Here is a 20,402-nt window from a genome sequence, read left to right as displayed (position 1 = left end):
TATGCAGTAAATATCCACAGGAGAAGAGTGTCAAAGGTGATGATAACACAGACAAGGTGAATGGGGTGACTCAGTGAACCTGGACCTGGCACCAGCCTTCACTCCACTGAGTAATTGGAAGGAGCATAAAAAATACAATGTTATTCTCAGGCAGAGCAGACTGAGAACCCGTTTCACATACCTTATAACCTTGTCTTACTCTCTCAAGAAGTGGAAAATGTAGATTCAGATTCCTTCAACCAATAGAGAGCTCTGAAGAACATTTCCTAAATCACCAATAAGCAACTCGACCTTTTGGCTTTCAGCAAAAGTGGGATGGAGAGAAAAAGCCAGAGTTAATTGCTTTATTTTCTAAAAGGAAATAGATAAACAAACAAAAAAAAACAACCGGTTAATTGCTTTATTTTCTAAAAGGAAAGAGATAAACAAACCAAAAAAAACAACCCTAGGTTGGCACAGCTGTAGGAAAACAATGGAGACTTGAAAATGTGTAGTTCCTCTCCATCACACTTTATCCAGGAGTGGTAAAGCAGCTCTCTACCCGAGTGTCTGCCCTTCCAAACCCCAGGCTTTGCCACCTGATGCTTCCCATGTGCTCACTTTTTCAGCAGCCTGATTTTTCAGTTTTGGCCTCTGCTCAGCAGCATGTGCCTCAGTGAGATAGGGCAGTTCTGCCCCCAAACCAGATTAGGTCTGGGGGACTTGAAGCTGTTCTTCGCTGAACAGTCAGTGCAGTACATCATTATGTACCCAGCTCCTGTTGTTTTCTGCTAAACATCCCACAAGGTCTGATCTTTAACCTTAGGTTGTTTAGGGTGTTCTGTATTATGTGCTTCTGCTTCACTCTTCTGCCTGTTGTTATTGTGCACTCCATGTGTATTCCCCCTTCTCTCCTCCCCAGTTCACTTGAGGACAGTCATTTGAATCTCCCTAAGCCTCTATGTATTACCTTCCAGTATTTTCAGTGCTGCCAATTTAATAAATTAAAATTTCCTTATTTTTTTCTATGTATCATCAAAAGGCATTACCTAAATTGTTACTCAGCAGTCTACTGGAATTTGCTGCCTGAGGTATTGCCATTTTGCTTTGGTTTCAGTCTGGATTCCTGTACTGGAGAGTCTGTCTGTATCAGCAGCCTCAATTAATACCTTCCCACCATTTGATATATATGCCTCCTACATCTTATTTGCCATTGTATTCTTTCTGTTTTATACAACCTTGAACAAGGTTTACTGCTTTGATGCACATAGTTTCCATGTAATCACATTTACGAAGTGCTTGGTTGAGCTACTTTGCTTTTCCACAAGAGTGTTCTGTGTTTGCCCAAAACTCAAGGTGCATTTTCTTGTTGATTCGACGCACAATTGTTGCACTTTATAAGACTGTTTGTTTTGCCTGTGTGTAACTATGCTGAAAAGAACCACTCAGATACAGGAGATAAATCAGCTGCCCTTGCTCTGACAGGAAACTTAAGCATAAGCTCATAAGCACTAATTTGTGCTGTTTTTAAATAAGTTTTGGCTTCTTTTTTTTTTTTTTTCAGTTTTCTGCTACTTTCTCCATCTGGCAATATAACATTTGTTGTTATGTTCCAGTTGGAAGCACTGTGGGTGGAATTGCAGACTCAAGAGCTGGCTGAATAGCCCTTAGGCCACTGTGAACATTTCTGTTTCCACTGTCAGCTCTGTGTGTTCAGCAACCTCAGTTTGGGATCCTCAAGTGAGGGAATCGTTGGCTGGCTGTCAGTTTTACAGCACCTCCTTCTTCCCAAAGCTGCCTGGTACTCTGAATTCAGCATTTCAACAACAACTTGATGTTCATCTAACTGCACACCAGTGAAGACTTGTTATTTTGAGACTGCTTTGCTACACTCTTCATTTAACTCTTTTCATTACAGGCAGGCTGTTGTTAGTCTTTATAAACACCAACCCCTTCTTGCCCACGATAAACAGATTCCTGGACATCATTCCCGTGGCAATCTGTCTAATGTTACTGAATGTGGAATTACAAATGTTTTAATTTACAAATTACCCAGTATTACAAAATCTTCTTTTAAAGATGGAAATATATAATCCAAAATCATTATCATGTTGCACTATGACATATAATACGAGCAGGAAAGGGCCTCATGGGACTGTGCTTCGTATGTGTGTGTGCATTGCATCTGGAGCAGTCCACCCATGGGGCATAGACAGACATTAGCAAGTGTAATAGGAGTCTTTTTAACTAAACTGTTCACAGCTATCATGGCCATTCTGGCAGCTCATCTAGGCTGCTTGCAGTTTCTCAACTCTGTTCATGGCGAGTATGTTACTGGGTGGTGTTGGCAGAATCTTCCAGGCACACCACTCCATCTTCAGCCCCCTTAGTAAAAGTGACATTAAAATGTATTTTGCTGGGGTCAGGAGATAGATGCAGCACAGGAACCTACAGCAAATACTCTTGCTACCCACCTCTCTCTTGTGTATTGATCAAGTACTGGCTAAAGCTAAAGATTTGGCCCATAACATCAAGTAATCTACAGCCTGGTGAAAACTATGATGAGTGTAACTAAATATCAACATTGGCTGAGGCTTGAACACTATGTAGCAAATACAATTTTTTTTAATAAAAATCCAGGTTTTAAGGAAATCTGAGGAAAAAAACCCTCACAAACCCTACATTTTATGCCAAGAGAATTGTTTCTAACGAGGGTTTTCCACTATTTCTCTTGAGACATCAGCTGCTCCTTAAAAATAATGTCTCAACTTTAATTTGCTCATTTATGGAGGAAGGGAGAAGGCCCAACAGCTTGTGTCATTGAGTGTAAACTATTAACTTTTATGCAGTTTAGGATGTACCATAGCACTTGTACTTCTTAGTAATTGTACCTTATATTATTTCTTACCCAGATAACATACTTTCCCCCTCTGGCTTTCCTTCCCGTTAGAAGCTTTCCATTCATCTAAAAAAAAAACTAGTTTAGACAATCCAGCCACAATATCATTCTAAACTCATTATTTTGGAGACTTTAATTATCCCCTCCCATCCAAACATGAATAAACAGAAGAAAAAAGTAGTCAGGGAAAATTATCCCTGGCCTGGATGCAAGAGGCATGGTGTGAATCATCCGCCCCTCTTGGGAGGAAGGGTTTGTATGCCCACAGAGGGAGCATGTGCCATGATCCTTGGGAAAAATCAGCAGATCTGTGGGAACTGGTGCCATGATCCTTGGGAAAAATCAGCAAATCTGTGGAAACTCCCAGGAAAGTTCTTCCTGTTTTGCTTTGCTCTTAGAGCCCTGCTGCTTTCCATAGCACAGCTCAGGCATATGCTGCTGTTACCCTCCAAAGGCAGAAGCAAGCGTGCAGGTATTGCTGATGCTGTCAGCCTTCATCCCAGGCACAGTCTCCACAGAAAATAAAGTTGTTTGCTGTATTAAAGGGCCGTTGTCCCCACTGCCTGCCAAGAAAGCTTCCTCTGAATCATGTTTGCACAGAATAGAAGCAGGTTAAGGGTGCAATATTGAATCCAGCCCCAGTCTAAGGCCCTGACTTGGTCTTTCCTCAGCTTTCCATCTCTCTGCACTTTTGCAGGGTGAGAGTGATTGTGGCTCTTTAGCATAGAATTAACGATCCACCCTGCAAGTCACCTCTGTCCTAACTGCATTTTCACAGCCATTTATAAAGCTACATTTCCAAACCTGATTTTCTGTACTTCTTGAGTCAATTTCCAAGCTCTTCAGGAATTCATTCTGCTTCCTGGAATGGACACTCTTCTGTCTGCTGACACTTTGCTCTAAATGTCGGTGATGTGTGCTTTGGCATGGGTTGGGCATAAATTTTCTTCTGATGGGGAATAAAACCATGTGCTAATGAGCACCCAGTTATCCCAGACATTCTGAAGACAAAAATACAGCTGGTGGCAATTCTGGCAACGTATTTATTCTGTTTCTACATTTTAGTTGAGAACATCTTATTAGAGTGTTTTGTAATATGAAAATATTCAGCTGTATCTATGACTGGTTTGTTCTGGCTCAATTTTTTTTCCTGTTAATCATGTTAGGCTTACTCAAGGCTTGCAGAGGGTTTTCTCTGAGCCCATTGAACAGAGCTACATGAGATTTATTTTTTTCTTTAAACCATTAAGCTCTCCCTGCACACAGTCTCAGGACTATAATTCCACACCTAACCAATTCCAGTGTTATCCCTGTCACATTTTTCAAATTTATCAACTTCTAGATGCTTTCTTTTCATATTTGATTAGATTAGTGAAGCCTTAAAATTATTTAACAAGGATGGGCACTGTCCTTCTGTTTGCATTCAGAATAAGCCATTGTAGTAAAACCATCCCAAGCTGAGTACATTGTTGATGCTTTTTTGCTGAAGATCCATACAAATGGAAACTTGGGCACTGAATTCTGTCTTACGTAGCTGGGAGATGATATTTCATTAGCTACTGAACCCTGTAAGAAATTTTTCATCTTAAACTCCACTGAGAAGCAGTCATTCTCAAGTTCCACTTCTTCCTCATATATTGTCATTTGCCAAGATTTTCTTCTTTTGAGTTGTAGTTTTTTCCCCTGTTGTGAAATTTGCTTTTGTAGAACCTCTAACAATGAAATGCATCTGGTCTACAACATGTCTATAGCTAGTCATTATTATAAGAGGGTTCCAGTTGTGTATATATATGCCTCATGGTCCAGATGACTCCAGAAGTCTTGGTATTACATACTATTTCAATTACCTTTTTAATAATGTATTGGCATCTTACTGCAAATTTCAGGAAAACAAAATGTGTCAGCTGGTCCCCCAGTGCTTTAAAAGCTGTTCAGCTACCCTCCATTGTGACATTACTGTAAAATCTACAATGCACAATTAGTTACGAATTTTACATCTTCTTAGCATTCATGGGTAGACTGTTAATGAGGGAATAAATAGCACAATTTTATTTTATTTAATCCCACACACTGCTTAACATGAATTATTAAGGAAGGGACACAGCCATTTTGTCCCCTTTGGCAGAGGGACATCTGAATGCAACAACCTTTTTGCCAGATAGATGGGTGGGGTCCATCCACAGGTATCTGTGGATGTAATGTGGTTCTAAATCCCTGTTTACTTGAAAGGAATAAAGCTGGTTGAAAAAACAGTGGTGTTCACCCCTAGAGAGAAATGAGTATTTTGGGTTGTAAAGTATTTGACCAAAGATAGATATTTACTCTGGAATGAGATAACTATCTGGAGTAGGTAAAGAGAAATGTTTATTTATTTTCATTGGCATCAGATGCAGACATTTCTACTTGGTCAAAAGAATTCTGCCCTTCATGCCCAGGCTAAGTACTTAACAGACAATTTATCATTGTGGGGCTGTAATATCAGTTCTGTCATCCTTACTAGTCTCAGTTATTCAGTGAGACTATTTACATATTAAAGTATTACTCACAGTGAGTAATGGTGCCAGCACTGAGGTTACGTTGCAAGTAGAGAAAAGAGATGTTTCCATTATCACTAAACCTTATCTCAGAAAAATCACTGGAGACTAGCACTTCCTAGAGCTTCTGTTTTCTTTTGATTATCTTCCCTTCTACCAATAATTGACTCCAAGCAGTTCAACTTCTGTTATTTGGTGGAAGAGAGTCTTTTTCAGAGATTTATTCATGAAGTCACAAGAAAGTCTGTGCTTAGGTGTCAGGTTTTCTGTGCAGAGTGCAAGCAAATATATTACTGGGGAGTTGAGGGAGTTAGCAGTAATGCTGTGCGATATGGGAGAGTGTATCTGAAGATTAAGCCATGGTGAAGGGACTCATATATGGGGGACAGAAGAATGAGGAGAGGGGAGAATTAGGTAAGACCAGGGTACTTGGAAAATTTGGAAGTGGATATACAATTTAATGAGAATAAACTCAGCCAAAATCTCTAATGGCCCATCCACTTACTTGAGCTGGACACACTGTTCTCATTTTAAATGTTTGTAATGAATTTATTTAATATTTTCCTCTGAAACTAGAAAATAAGTATCATGGTTTCAGTTAAGTGATATTTGATTTGTATTTGACATGAGTTTTTTTTGTTTGTCGTGACAGTTTTACTCTAGGATGAAAAAAATAGTATGTTTTATCATATGTTATACCCCCTTATGTACTCTGGTACCTCTGCCACTGATAGTTCTGCACTACAATGGTACCACTTGGTCTTTCCTATTAAACAACTGGCATTGGACTGAGCTTAACTCAAATCCCCAGACTGAGAAACAGAAGAAACTGATCAGGACATAAAAAAGAAAGCACACAAACCTATCTTCTGGTCTTGTCCCATGGACATGAGGGAGTGGCTGAGGAGCTGGGGTTGTTTAGCCTGGAGAAGAGGAGGCTCAGGGGTGACCTTATCACCCTCTACAACTCCCTGACAGGAGGTTGGAGTCAGGTGGGGGTTGGTCTCTTCTCCCAGGCAACCAGCAGTAGGACAGGAGGGCACAGACTCAAGCTCTGCCAGGGGAGGGTTAGGTTGGATATTAGGAAGAGATTTTTTACAGAGAGAGTGCTCAGGCATTGGAATGTGCTGCCCAGGGAGGTGGTGGATTCACCATCCCTGGAGGTTTTCACGATGAGACTGGATGTGGCACTTAGTGCCATGGTCTAGTAACCATGGTAGGGTTGGACTCGATGATCTTTGAGATATCTTCCAACCTGGTTGATTCTATGATTCTATGACATGAGGTATCCGGAGTCAGCTTTTGCTCTAATACTAGCATGAAGATAGAAAGTCATTTAAAGTGAACATACATGCAGACCCCAAGTATTCAGATACAATGAATTCTAGGTTAAAAATACTTTTCTCCAAAATATGGAATTTTTTTTTATCAAGATAGGAGTATTTCTGAATCACTGCATGAATCAGTACTGTACTGTTCCTTATGGGCATAGGAATAATCATCAAATCTGTATATTGTCTATGCACAAGCACAGGTCAGTAAAGGATTGGCTTATATCATCTGCATTTATTTTAATATAGTTGTTCTATTTGAAGCCCCTTAATGGTAATGTATTACTATACTCTTTAGCCTTCCAGCTCACTCTAGTAACTCAAATTATATTTTAGCAGCATCTTATCTCATTTTCATATCTTAGCACTCTAACTCTGGCTTCTTGACTACTGAACTTTCTTAGTATATATTAGCTATACCCAAACCATCATTTTTGTTTTCAGAAAACAATTTTGCGTTCCACATGGATCCTCAGCAAGAGTGATGAGCTGTTCTCAAGTACCAGCTCATGCTGAAGTAGTCCAGATTTGCCTGTTTTCCGTCTTCAGTATGCAGTGATGTTGAACACAATATTAACAAAGAATTAGACCTCTGTTGGCTTTTTGCTAGCGTTTTGCTCTTCACATGATACTTGTTAATTCATACATTGTGCAGCCACAAGGAACCCTTACAATCCTCTGTCTTGCCTCGAGCATAAACCTACCCGGATTTAATTTCTGTTTGAACTTGTCTGTTGAGGGAGAAGGAGTCTTAACCCTCCATGATAGAGTTCACCTCAGACACTAAGAAGCTTCTCCTGCAGTTTCAGTCTTAGTACTAAAATGCATGCCTATTTCTAAGTTAGAATTTGTCCAGTTTCTTCTCACAGCCATTGGATCTTAGTATATATTTTTCTGATGCCTTAAAAAGTCCACTATCAAAATTATACTCCCTTCAGAGGAAATGTAGACCATGATCAAGGCACTCCAGTAAGTTAACTGTCCTGAACATCTAGGTCTTCCACAGTAAGGCATATTTTGACTGTATGAATTTCATTGCAGAGTCATAAAGCATGGCTCATCTATAATAAATGCAGTGTTCCTTTGTCATTCTGTAGCTTCAGTTTTTTCTCAGGACGGAAGGGAGAAGCCCTCTCCTTTGACAGTTTGCATTCAGGCTATCTTCCTTTATGCCACAGGTGACTTGTGGCTGGCAGGCCCTTTGCATAGCCCCTACCAGTTCACTGGAGGGAAGGCATGACTTGATCACAGTTCAGCCAAAGAGGTATCTACCCAAATTCTGGTGACAGTGCCATAAAGGCTTTTGAAAAAGATGAGCTTGAGATGCTTCAACCATTACTCTGTGGTAAGCCTAAACAGAAAAATAAGAACTCAGTGAAGGTACTGCCAGTTAACACCAGTGTGGAAGAATGCTGGTTCATTCTCTGAACAGGAACATGGCGCTTGTAACAGATTAAGGACTGACAGTGCTATTCTTTTAAGCAGGCAAAATTTCCGTCGCAAGTATAATCACCCAGATATGTCTTCATGGCTGTAATGTCCGTGAAAGTTTTGCTTGCACAAGGAATACCTAATTAGGTACCAAATGAGTTCTGTTACTTTGCCACCGGAAGTCATTCAAAATAACAATGAGAATTCAATAAAGAGTGGAAAAACCAATTTATAATTTATACCAGTGCCATGGCCTTCACCTTACCCTGACTGTATGCAGCACTGAGGTAGAGGACTGGTATTTAAGGGCAAAGTCCCTTCCTGCTGTGCAGTCTGGCCATGTGCCAGACCCATGGGCCCTGCTGTGTCAGTGGCCAGGAAGGCCAGAGCACAGGAAAACTGCAGGGCAGCCCCTGCCCGACATGTGCCAGGCCCTTGGGCCCTGCTGTGCCATTGGCCAGGAAGGCCAGAGCACAGGAAAACTGCAGGCAGGGAGCCATGGGAGGAGTTGCCAGGTGGTTGCAGGGCATCCAGTCACCCCAGCCCTGTGCACACTGTGTGTGCGTTTGGCAGCACTCACTGATCTTGGGAAAACCACCCCACAACCCACTGCTCAGAAGTGTTTGGAATAAATAAATGACCTTAAAACAAAAACATTTCCAGGATGGTTAATGAGCTATGGAACAAAGTTAGGTAGAGTTTACCCCTCTTTTATGATGTTAATGAGATAATGCAATAAATATTTTGTAGCTCTTCCCATCAGGAACACTTCCAGAGCTTTTCTATGGTGGGAATTAAGACTTTATTTAAATACAAGCTGTAGGGGTTTACTTTTTCTTTTTTTAATCTACTCTTAAATGTGTGTGAATAAAACACACTGAACTATCCTTCTTAGCTCTATTTCTTCTCTTGAATACTTAGATCCCTATGTGAAGATCCATCTGATGCAGAACGGGAAGAGGCTGAAGAAGAAAAAGACTACAATTAAAAAGAACACTCTGAATCCCTACTACAACGAGTCTTTCAGCTTTGAAGTACCATTCGAGCAAATTCAGGTAACGTCATACAGTGTCTTGTCTTCCTTCTGCATTCCATTTCTCAGCCCTTATAAATATTTAACAGGAATCTTGTTAATTATCACGTGTGCATGCCTTCATTAGCACCTAGGTGCCAGCCCTGTGCTGCATTAGATGAGTGTGACTGCTTCAAGAGGGAAATTATAAAATGCGAAGTACTTACGAAGCTTTGATTCATCAGTGAGAAATGGATAACTGACATTTTCTGTTAACAGAAATAGATTTTGGAAAAAAAGAAATCCACAGGGAGATAGTGAAGGAGTGTGCCAGCAAAAATGTATAGGGATAAAAGAAAAGGCATATATAGCAACCCCCAAATTATTTGAAATAAATTGGCATCATCAGTCAAATTTGTGTTCCCTCTGGCCCTGGTTTTTTAGAAAGCACTGCAGCATCCCTCTTGAGTAAAACACCTAATTCATCCACAACTTTTTTTCAGTTATTCACTACCCTATGAAAACCTTTTCAGTGATTCCTACGTCCCTGGAAAAAGCCATGTTTGAATCTCAGGGGTCAGTACTGCAGCACTGGCTCTCTTGGCACCCCAGGGAAGCTCCAGCAGTTGTCCAGATGCTACTCCCAGAAAATCAGTTCCTAAAATTAAGGGTCTCAGAAGTCAGCACAGTGAACTGGAAGTCACCTATGTTAGCAGTGGGAAATACCAGGACAAGGCATCATGTAATTTTGTTTAGGGACTCAGTTACCTACCTTTGGGCTACTGGGAGCCAAATCATCTCTCATGAGTGACATTTAACTTCTTTGATGTTAACTAGTCTCATCACAAGAGAGAATCTCTTCTTAATCGTCTCAGGAGCCATGTGGGAAACCTGCATCCCATTCGCTCTCCTCCCTAAGTGAATTCCAACCTGTCTCTTCAATGTCATAAGCAAATACTCTTGTCCCCTCTGCCTGTGTGTTGAGAGTGCAGCACTCATTTCTATATAAATAATAAGTATATGGTTTGCCATAGAGCATAAGATCACCTGTTAGCTGAGTGGTTCACTTGGAAAGGGAGAGACTTTGGTCTCTGATCTGATCTAGGTAATATAAACTCAAAAAGATCAGTCAGTACAAGCCTCCTCCATTTCTTTTAAAGCCTTAACCATTAGTGTTAAACCATTTCACTATTCTATTTTAAAGCCTTAACCATTAGTGTTAAACTATTTTGTTATTCTACCCACTTGTTAGAGCATTCATTGGCAGGGAAAATGTGGTTTAAATATTCTCAGAAGAGAAAGGAACTGCATGCTGGCTTCCCATCTGCCCATGGAGCCCTGGGGCCATGGAGATGTTAAGCAAGACAACAGCTTTTCTGGGCAGATCGAGAAAAGTATCCTTTCAAGGGCCTCTCAGTTTGAAAGACCATAATTAAAATAGTCTGAGAATCCTATTGTGGCTTGTAAGAGAGGTCTGGGTATGAGTTAGGTGCCATGCTACTTGTAGTTGAAAACTTTACATGGGTTTAATGGCTTGGACCAAATTGAGAGACCCCTCTTGGTTAGATGAGAGCATGGTATGGGTTTTCACACTCTATATGTTGGATTTTGATAGCAGCTGTACTGGAGAGAAGCCCAGGAGCCTAGGCCTACATTTCAGCCAAAGCTGTGTGCTTGCATTTTATTGACTTGATACTGACAAAGCTAGTAAAGCTAGACAAGGTGAGGCCGTAGGAACAGTGACTTGGATGCATGACTAGTCCATTTAGTTTCTTCATGACCCACAGCATGTACATGTTATGTGTTCATAACACTAGGAATGAAAAAGTGGGAAATCCAGTGGGGCCTAATTCCCCTTGATTTTAATGAAAATTGGTCTGTGTGCTTGTGAAAGATCTCATAACAAGCATCAAAGACCCAGAAACCAAAAACTAAGATTAATCAAATCAAGGCTCTTTGGCAATTTAGGCAACAAATATCTTAATTTCCAAATAGGTGTGGGACTGAGGAGCTGGAAAGAGCACATCCAAATTGTCAGATCAGAGCTTTGGCTTTCTGTAGTTACTTGACCATTTTGGCTTCTAGTCCCGAGTCACTTTTGTAAGGTAGATACAAGGTTCTTTGAAAAGTATTTTTATCTAGATATTTAAATTTTTGCCTCTTTTTTTTTTTTTTTCTAGAAATTTATTAGAATGTCTTTACAGCTATCTACTCCAGTATATAGCCCTAGTTTTAAATTTGCAATTATGGACTTAGGTCATATGCCAATGTGTTTTGGAGTTGGGTATAAAATATTATATTTAGATTTTTATTTCATTATGAATACTGAAGTGATTTCATCATTAGAAAAACACATTTTAAATGTTATTTAGACTTAATATGGTAAGAATCACTGACTTGGGTAATTCATGTAAAAGTCATTAAGCAAACTTTCACAATCAAATAAAAAATGGTTATACAGTTTCTTGATTGTTGGAGAACAAAGAGAAGAGAGGTCATGAAGGGAAAGCACCTCAGTAGCTGTACATCTATGTAATTTTAAATGAGTCAAACATGAACATTTTCAGCAATTCAGTAGTGACTATGTATTCTGGCTCTTAAGGGGGAAAAAGTGATGTCTTTAAGGGTAATGGCAGAACATCACTGGGAAGTCAAATCCTGTTGCTGCAGGCAGGTCAGGCATGTTTTGCCCACATGCAAGACAGACTGCTTCTGTGGGCAGCAACGTCTCCAGGCCCTTTCAGTCCAAAGGGCTCCAGCACACCAGGGGAAACTACTAATCCAAGTGTTTATTAGCAGAGGCAGTGCTTTCTACTAGCACCTCTTGGGTTTTGCAGTGCAGCTGCTCCTTGAATATGCAGTAGAAAAGCAAAGAGCTGCTTACATTTCTCAGTAGGTTTAGGCCAGAGACCATGAGGTGAGAATCATCTCTAAGTTAATCATCTGAGCTAACTGTTCTTACATCCATTTAGAATAAGGAAAGGTGTCCTTCATCTACAGTGATAATTTTTGTCTTAATTATTAACATTTTTTAAAAAATCCAATAGTAATTAGTCCCCGAGCTTCTAGGTATAGCAGACAAGCATGTTTTTGTACCATAAAAGGTAGTCTCATTCTTGCTTCTTAGATCTGTGATTGTACCATGCATCTAAAACATAAGTGTTCATTTGGGGAGGTATCATCAGTATTAAAAGTGAGTGTATTGCGAACAGCAACACTGAAACATAATTTTGGTACCTAGACATAGTTGCTTCAGGATATTGCATTTTATTGTGAGTGCTTTGGGGAGGGAGAGTCTTGAGTTTTGATGTACACTTTTGTCATCAGCAGCTATATAAATACTTTAGTGCCTGTTGGAATCATCTTTTTCTCTGGCTCAGTGAATTGTACAATCCTGTAAGGGAATGGACTTTATGAAACAGACCTCATGAGCCTGGGCTTGATACTTTTAAAAGATAATCCCGTTACAAGTACTGAAATTAATCATTCTAGTAAGAAGTCCAGATGGTAGATATATTTAAAGCATGAAATCTAAAAAGCTGATTCTTGAGAATAAAAGATTTTCTGGAAGAAATGTGTTTCAGGGCATTTCTTCCTCCAATTTAGGAAGCTTGAACTGTAATAAGGAGCTGTGTGTATTTGTCATGGGATAGAAAAGAATCAGGAAAAAGAAAGCTATGTTCATCTTTAAAAACAAAGCTCTATTTAGTAAAACCAGCCCAAGGCTGTGAGGTGCTGTGGTGTTGGGGAAGAACTCCACTCCAGTATTTGTCAAAAGAGCACAAACAGCTATTCCTTCAGTGAAGACCTGAAGGAGAGGAATGTGTGCATGTGCACACAAATGCATACACAAATGCCTGGCTTGAACATCTCCTAGCTGTACCTCAGTCTAAGTGAATGGAGAATTGTCTGAGCTGTGACAGATGGGCTCCCACTTTATGGGACTAGTTCAACTCTGTTTGCCAGAGGTCACCATTCCAACAGAAATGGCACTCCAACATCAGCTCAGTCATAGGCAGTGCTGGTGTGTCAGAGCCCTGAGACAGTGGGATTTATACATCTATTCCAATTCTGAGCATGCCACCTGTTTTCTAGACTTCTTTATAAATATATAGAATATAGACAGTATGCACACATACATGTGTGTACATGCACACACACACGTGCATAGAGTTGAGCATGTGTGTCTGTGTGTGTGTATAAACTAAACATAAGGGCTATCTTCTGAATTTGTCTGTAAGTACCTCACTAGCATGCTGGATGAATGGGTAAGATTAAGAGATGGGCAACTAACAGAATAGAGTACAACATTGCAAACATTAATTTGGGGTAGAGCTCTTTCTGAATGGAAGCTGTAATTTATTTACTTAAACAATAATGATGTGTTAAATTGCACGGTTTTTGAATTAGCTCACCTGTAAACTGTTAATCTGTGAAAGGGAAAACAGTCAACCTCAATTTCTATATTGAAGCTCTTTGATGCAAGGGAGCAAATTTCAAGTTGACAGGGAGATTGTGAACTTCATTTTATTTAGAAGGCCCACAAGAAGCAAAGACAAAAGTTTGAATTTGCTTCTTGCTGGGGGAATCTGTGCCGGCTGTCACACACTTACTGCCTTCATGGCATCTCCATTGTGGTTCTCTGTCCCCAGATTCATCCCTGCCCACCTTCCCCTCCCTTCATGGCATCTCCATTGTGGTTCTCATTGTGGCAGATTCATCCCTGCCCACCTTCCCCTTACGGTCATGCTCACTTCTTTTTCTCTGTCTCATATAGAAAGTGCAAATTGTTGTGACTGTTTTGGACTATGACAAGATTGGCAAGAACGATGCCATCGGGAAAGTCTTTGTGGGCTACAACAGCACTGGAGCGGAGCTGCGGCATTGGTCAGACATGCTGGCCAACCCCCGGCGGCCCATCGCACAGTGGCACACCCTACAGCCCGAGGAGGAGGTAGATGCCATGCTGGCAGTCAAGAAGTAAAGAAAATTAAATTAAATTAAATTATGAAGATGAAAAAGAAGAAGAAGCCTTTCTGCATTTGCCCACATAGTGCTCTTTAGCCAGTATCTGTAAATACCTCAGTGATATGGGTCCTTTCATTTCCAGCCATGTGTTCCTGACACAGGTCAGTTGTACTTTTAAAGTCCCATTTTAATTTGCACAAATTTAAATGTAGAGAGCCCTTTAAAGGCAGTTCATTTCACCACTGCCCCCCCCAAATCTACTCTTCTTTTAAGCAATATGATGTGTAGATAGAGCATGACAGAAATTATTTATTGTATCACACAGTTGTATATATACACCAGTATGCTGAGAATTTATTTCTAGTTTGTGTATTTGTATGTTGTAAGCGTTTCCTAATCTGTGTATATCTAGATGTTTTTAATAAGATGTTCTATTTTAAATTATGTAAATTGACTGAGATATAGGAGAGCTGATAATATATTATAGGGTAATTATTGTATCGTCTGCATTCCAGAAAAAAAAAAATCCAACTTGTAAGGCACTAGTAGTGTTACACTGACATCTTAAAGGACAACTTAAATCTGAGCTTTCAACTGGACCATCCTAATAACACACCACATCCATAGAGAATCTTGGAGGGGCAAATCCAATTGGGTAGACTTCTTTCACAGGCAACTTAGCATGATCTGAGCAGTTCCATGGCTGACCTCAAGAAGATGTATCCAGAAGCCAGGATATCATTTCTTTGTATATATTCCAAAGCAAACATATAAGAGACTGAAATGGCTTTAGACTGAATGTTGAGCAGACAGTTCCATAGGAGGCAACGATTTCATCTAACATACAAAGAAAGACCATGGCAGAAGTTGTGCAGGGAGGGGGAGGAGGAAGACCCAGCGGTAGTGAAACGCTGCCAGGAAAACAAGAGTAGCTCTCCATTATCACCTTTATACAAAATTTGCATACTGTGAATTCCATCCACGATTTCACATTATAATGAGTTTGCACATTAGACTTTGTAACAAAATATTTTATTATACTAACTCAGATTAGAAGGAATGCAGAATATTTTTTAGACACAGCCGTGTGAGTTTATTATACAAAATAGTTTCATGGTAAACAGACAGTATTGTAATCCCATCAGAAGATGACAAAATTTAGCCATAGTTCTAAATGCACTTCAAAGTAAGCCAAAAGAGAACAGCTAGTGACCTTTTATATACTATTTATACTTAAGTTTTAATTTGTCCTTTAAAAAAAAGTGAAAACAAAGAACAAGTTCTAGAAAACTGAAGCAACCTCTTCTGTATACTAGATGCTCGTTTCAGGAGGAGTTTTTAAATGTTTTAAATGTTACTATGTAGTAAATGGCACTATTATGAAGCTATTAGTCATTCCATAAGAGTCTTGAAAGACTGCTCTGTGTATCACTGTGACTGCCGTGTGTGCTTAGAAATGTAGTTTTCTCAGTGGATAGCAATCAATTTATTCCGTAGTGATATTGTAATAATACTGCCATTCCCTTCTACTGCACTGCCGAAGGAACGCATAGCACAAGCAGTTCTAGTTATTATGGACCAATTTAGAACTGGAGAGCTATGTGGGGGACAAGGATGCTATATTGAATGGGTTGACCACGCAGCATTTTGTCAAGCCCTGTGCAATACTCTACATTTCCACCCACCCTCACCCCCTGCTGCTTTACTGTAGATAGTCATCTTACAGCTACCCAGCATGTCATCTCCGCTCATACCATCTCATCAAGTCATTTAGGGCATCACTTCTATCTCATGTACCCTCCTTTGAGGCCCCTCGCTTATCTTTCCAAGCTGTGAATATATTTATAATGCTTTGAAGAGTTCATTATTTCAGCAATGCAAATGACCCCAGAAATGTGGAAATGCTTATTGCTTTTGGAGGGAGGCATGAGAAGCAACTGTTAACATTCTTATCAATCTTCTGTATCTAACAGAAACTACTGAAACAACAAAGACTAATGTAATTAGAGAACTGTGTACTGAAAACTAAATTCCACAGCCTCCCTCAAGGCTCTGCTTCCGGGAGAGGTGTGGCAGTCTGAGAGATCACTGCAATGATGGCCAAGCACCACTGTTTTTCAGTACGTTGCAGGTAAAAGCAGCAGCAGCAAAGAAGTGGGATGATAATAAAAACCTGGATCTCTCCCCACCTCCAAAAGTGAGAATAGCAAGACCCATTTGCTTTCTTTTTTACATGAAACACAGAAAAAACACAAGTGAGACATTATCTGATAGAAACAGGCACATACATGCAAAGCATCAAGCTGGAATACTTTAAAATCTTATCCTAAAGGACCAAACCCCACCAAAGAGAAGAAGTTGACAGTCAGCTTTCCAGCATAAGAGCTTCATGGTCTCCAGCTTTCAGTTCATTCAGGATAGCTGCAGGTTCAAAGGGCCAGGACTGACTCATTGTGTTAAGGTATTCTTAATGCTTTCTCTTCCTACACTGCCAGACTGAATGTCACCCTAGAACTGGTTTGTAAGGTACTATGATTCTCAGAGACTGAACCTGCCATGTGACCAAGGTGACATTTTCATCCTCAAAGAAGCCACATGTACCTTTCTGACAAAGCTGTGTGAAGTATTAGAATCTGATGCTGTAGAAAGATCCTAGTTGCCTTTGTGTATATTTACTGCCTGCTTGAGTGTTTCTCTGTGTGGGTTTTTCTCTGTATCTTGTAGAAATGTTTGGGGTGTTTTATCCTGCCATATCGCTCGTGGCCCGCGAGCTGACAACTTTAGCCGTATTTTACCTTCATTTTTGATGAGGTGGTTTATATTTTGTTTCACTTTGTGTAGTGACTTCCCACAGTAGAGTTTTCCAATTGTCGTTAAAAATAACATACATATTACACAGATATTCAATAAAAATGTTTTATTTCCTGTTGATGTTCTAGCATTTCTCTTTTGATCTGAAATTTTGAAAAGACATTTCACTCCAGGACTTTCACACAATCATGGGCTTTGAAGTATCACAAGTGAAATAGCATAGCACTTTTTGAGGGGCTGTGAAAAGCTGCTTTCATCAGCGAGACAGTCAAAGCCAGCAGTGCTCCAGCAGATGAATTCTCCACCTCTGTTGCAGATGAAGAACTATTCTTGTTTTCCCAAGAGCCTGCTTATGTGCCTCCAAAACCATCATTCTCTATCAAAGCATGGACTAGCTTCTGTACCACAACAAAAACTCCCAAGTAATGTACGCATCAGTATTCTTTCAGACAATTGTGTTAGAGCTGTGGTTGAAGTTTTCATTTGGAGAGAGGTAGTATATTTTAACCTGCATCCATGAGCTACTTTTAAAATGACCATAAAATCAAGCCTCCTGTAGATTGAGATCATTAAATAGGAGCTTAAACTAGAGGGGGAGGGACAGCATAGAGGTGGTGTGGGAGGAAGTGAATGGAGAGGGACTTTGTACAAAGGCATGTAGTGCTAGGACAAGGCAGGGAATGTATTTAAACTGAAGGAAGGCAGGTTTAGATTAGATATTAGGAATAAACTCTTTGATGTGAGGGTGGTGAGGCACAGGAACAGGTTGGATGGGGCCCAGGGCAACCTGGTCTAGCGGAAGGTGTCTCTGCCCACAGTGGGCCTGGTGAACGACTGGTGTTTTTGGCTTTACAAAACTGTTGCAAGGTGATGCCCTCTTGCTCTTCAGAAGCTGAGGTAACACTCCTGTGGTGCAAAGTAAGTCGCCATAGTACAGGCACATACCACAACCATTATGGTTGTATGAGATGCTGCTTCTCCCTTCTTCACCATGTAAGCTGTTGCATGATCAAACCAAGCACATGCTTCCCTAAGAAGCACAGTTTGCTTGCGAAGAACCAAAAGTCTCAAAGACAATAAATAAAAATACTTTGATGCAGGTTCTATATGCACTAGTCATTTTTGCAGACCTTGAGAATACCAAAAAGACATCTTTGTCAATCAAAACCAGTTCTTTCAACAGGATAATCAGTTAAAGTCAGTCATTACAACTAATGTAAGGAAAAATGCTTCATGTAATAGCTGTTATACTAAGTGGGGAAAGCAGCAAAAATTACCAATTTTATTCAGCTCATTTAACCCTTAATCAACTGTCAAGAAAAACATTCTTCCCAACTGACAGACTGTTACCAAAGCAAACTATCTGTGTTTCTCATTTGCTTTTCACATCATGAGTCAATGAAAGTTAATTGCCTATTAGTTATGCAAAGCAAGAATTAGAACATTATATTTTTTGATTACTCTAACAGTCAATTCCCTTATTTATTTATTTATGCTTTAACATTTTCACTCCAGGCTACCAGTTCAGTTTGTTATACATATATTGACCTGCTTTTCAGAATATAAACCTAGCAAAGTCATGTCAAGCCCCTTCTCTCAGTGTCAGTTTAGGCACTGTTGTTCACACAGGCATTAAAGAAAGTATGGAAAAGGGGGTTTCTTGACATACCACAAAGAGTTTTATGTGGTCTTTATTGCATTTACCTTATATGCAATAAATTCAGTACAGATAATACTTATTGCATCAAAAAGTAATTCCAAAAGCATGTGACAGGGAACACTTCAAGTCTTTGTGGTACTTTGTGACTGACACCTGCAGCAATATTTTCAGACACAAGAGCCGAAGATGTATGTCAAGATTATGTTGTATTCACCATTTAAAAAAAAAAGGAAGCTCTACAAACCAGGGCATGATCTAGGTGTCTTTAATGGAACTTATAAAGAGGCCATATATTTAGGGGGAGTGCAGACAGTTCTTCCAGGCTTTTGGGGTGAAGGTGGAGTGTACAGCTAGTACAGTCATTTTGTTCTATGCATGCACTGTGTGATACCATGCTGAGATTTTGAACAGCCATTTAGACCAAAAAAACCAACAAAAACCACCATACCAAACGAAGAGTTTCATCTTCTGACAGAACCAATCTCATCAGTTTGACAGCTCACATTTAATTTCAGTCAGCCATTTCATATCTTTGTACACTGTCTTATTACTTACAACAAGGAGAGCACAGAAGGTGATGATGCACTGCTGTTATATGCCAAATAGAGCTGACATCAGTTTTCCTCATAAACAAAAGACCACTGCACAAAATATTCTCTAGCAAAATATTCTCTGCTCCTCTAATCAGAATTATCCCACAGTCCTGCACAGACCTGATTTTACTCACATTCTCCCAGAGCCCATGGACAGTTGTCTCATTTTATCTGTTTTGTTCATGGAAGTGTACCTTAGCCTAGAAGATTTCATGACTCTTTCCTAAGAAGCAGCAGTGCCCACTGGCACCAAGAAGTTATTCCATAACCCTGACATAGACCTGTCATTGAAGAGTTCCAGACTGAGCTTAGGCTGTATTTGTCTTCTCCCTTTGACCATTCATCACAAGGAGGAGGATCCCTGACTGTAAATCCTGATTCAAAGCCTGACAGGTTGGAACCTGGAATGCAACGCTGAAGTCAATTACTTTGCTCTTAGTCAGAAACATTCTCATCCACTTGTTCTGGTGAAAGACAGACTGAGGCTCACTACCTTGCATCCTGCTCAAAATGGGTTTTTTCTTCATGAAACTGGTAATATTATTAAACCTTTTTTTCTTTTTTTTTTCTGGGTTAGTTTCTGTGGCATTCAGACTCAAAACAGCTTTTATGTATCTTCTTCTTTCAAATCCAAGGTTGCCTCTATTGTTTAACTCAGTTTTAAGAATTTTGAAGCCAGCTTTCCAAAATAAATAATTGGTGCCTAAATTATTTAATTGGCCTTACTCCTTGCTCCATCAAACTTCTTGGAGTTTCACTCCTCTCCAGCCACACACTGTGATCCGACACTGATTAATATGTAAAAGCTCTGATGGAAGGCTATCAAGGAAATTAAGCAATCAGAGTGACTGATAGAGTCCTTTTCATGGATTAAATAAAGATTAAATGGCAAATTTCAACGTAGGTATGATTAAGGGTGAGGTGCTAAAGAGGTTCATTGTTGCAGATGAATATTTATTAATGATCTAGAAAACAGATGAATGAATTGACAAAATTTACCTGTGGCATAAAATTGTTTCAGTTGGAACAGATCTAAATTATGAGGCCATCTCTAATTTCCTGTATTGAGAATCAAGTACCCAGACAGGCACCTCAACTCAAATGTTACTGATCACCCAAATATTTTGGAGAGATTTGTGAACAGTAGTACAAAATATGTCTCTAAAGATGATCCCAAATGAGAA

The 20,402-nt window shown here is 39.8% G+C and overlaps 1 protein-coding gene across 1 annotated transcript; it reads left to right on the top strand.

The window, feature by feature from the left end:
• The first annotated feature begins 5,771 nt into the window (after positions 1 to 5,771).
• Positions 5,772 to 15,408, top strand: SYT1 (synaptotagmin I). Its single transcript, XM_009078070.1, has 3 exons — positions 5,772 to 5,826; positions 9,096 to 9,229; positions 13,964 to 15,408. Exons 1-3 carry the CDS (start codon positions 5,772 to 5,774, stop codon positions 14,168 to 14,170), a joined length of 396 nt encoding a protein of 131 aa, XP_009076318.1. The 3' UTR covers positions 14,171 to 15,408.
• The last annotated feature ends 4,994 nt before the right edge of the window (positions 15,409 to 20,402 follow it).

Source organism: Acanthisitta chloris, unplaced genomic scaffold, assembly GCF_000695815.1.
Source record: "Acanthisitta chloris isolate BGI_N310 unplaced genomic scaffold, ASM69581v1 scaffold23907, whole genome shotgun sequence".
NCBI lineage: Eukaryota > Metazoa > Chordata > Aves > Passeriformes > Acanthisittidae > Acanthisitta > Acanthisitta chloris.
The sequence above is the reverse complement of the archived record's forward strand: the minus strand, read 5'-3'. Positions and strand labels throughout refer to the sequence as shown.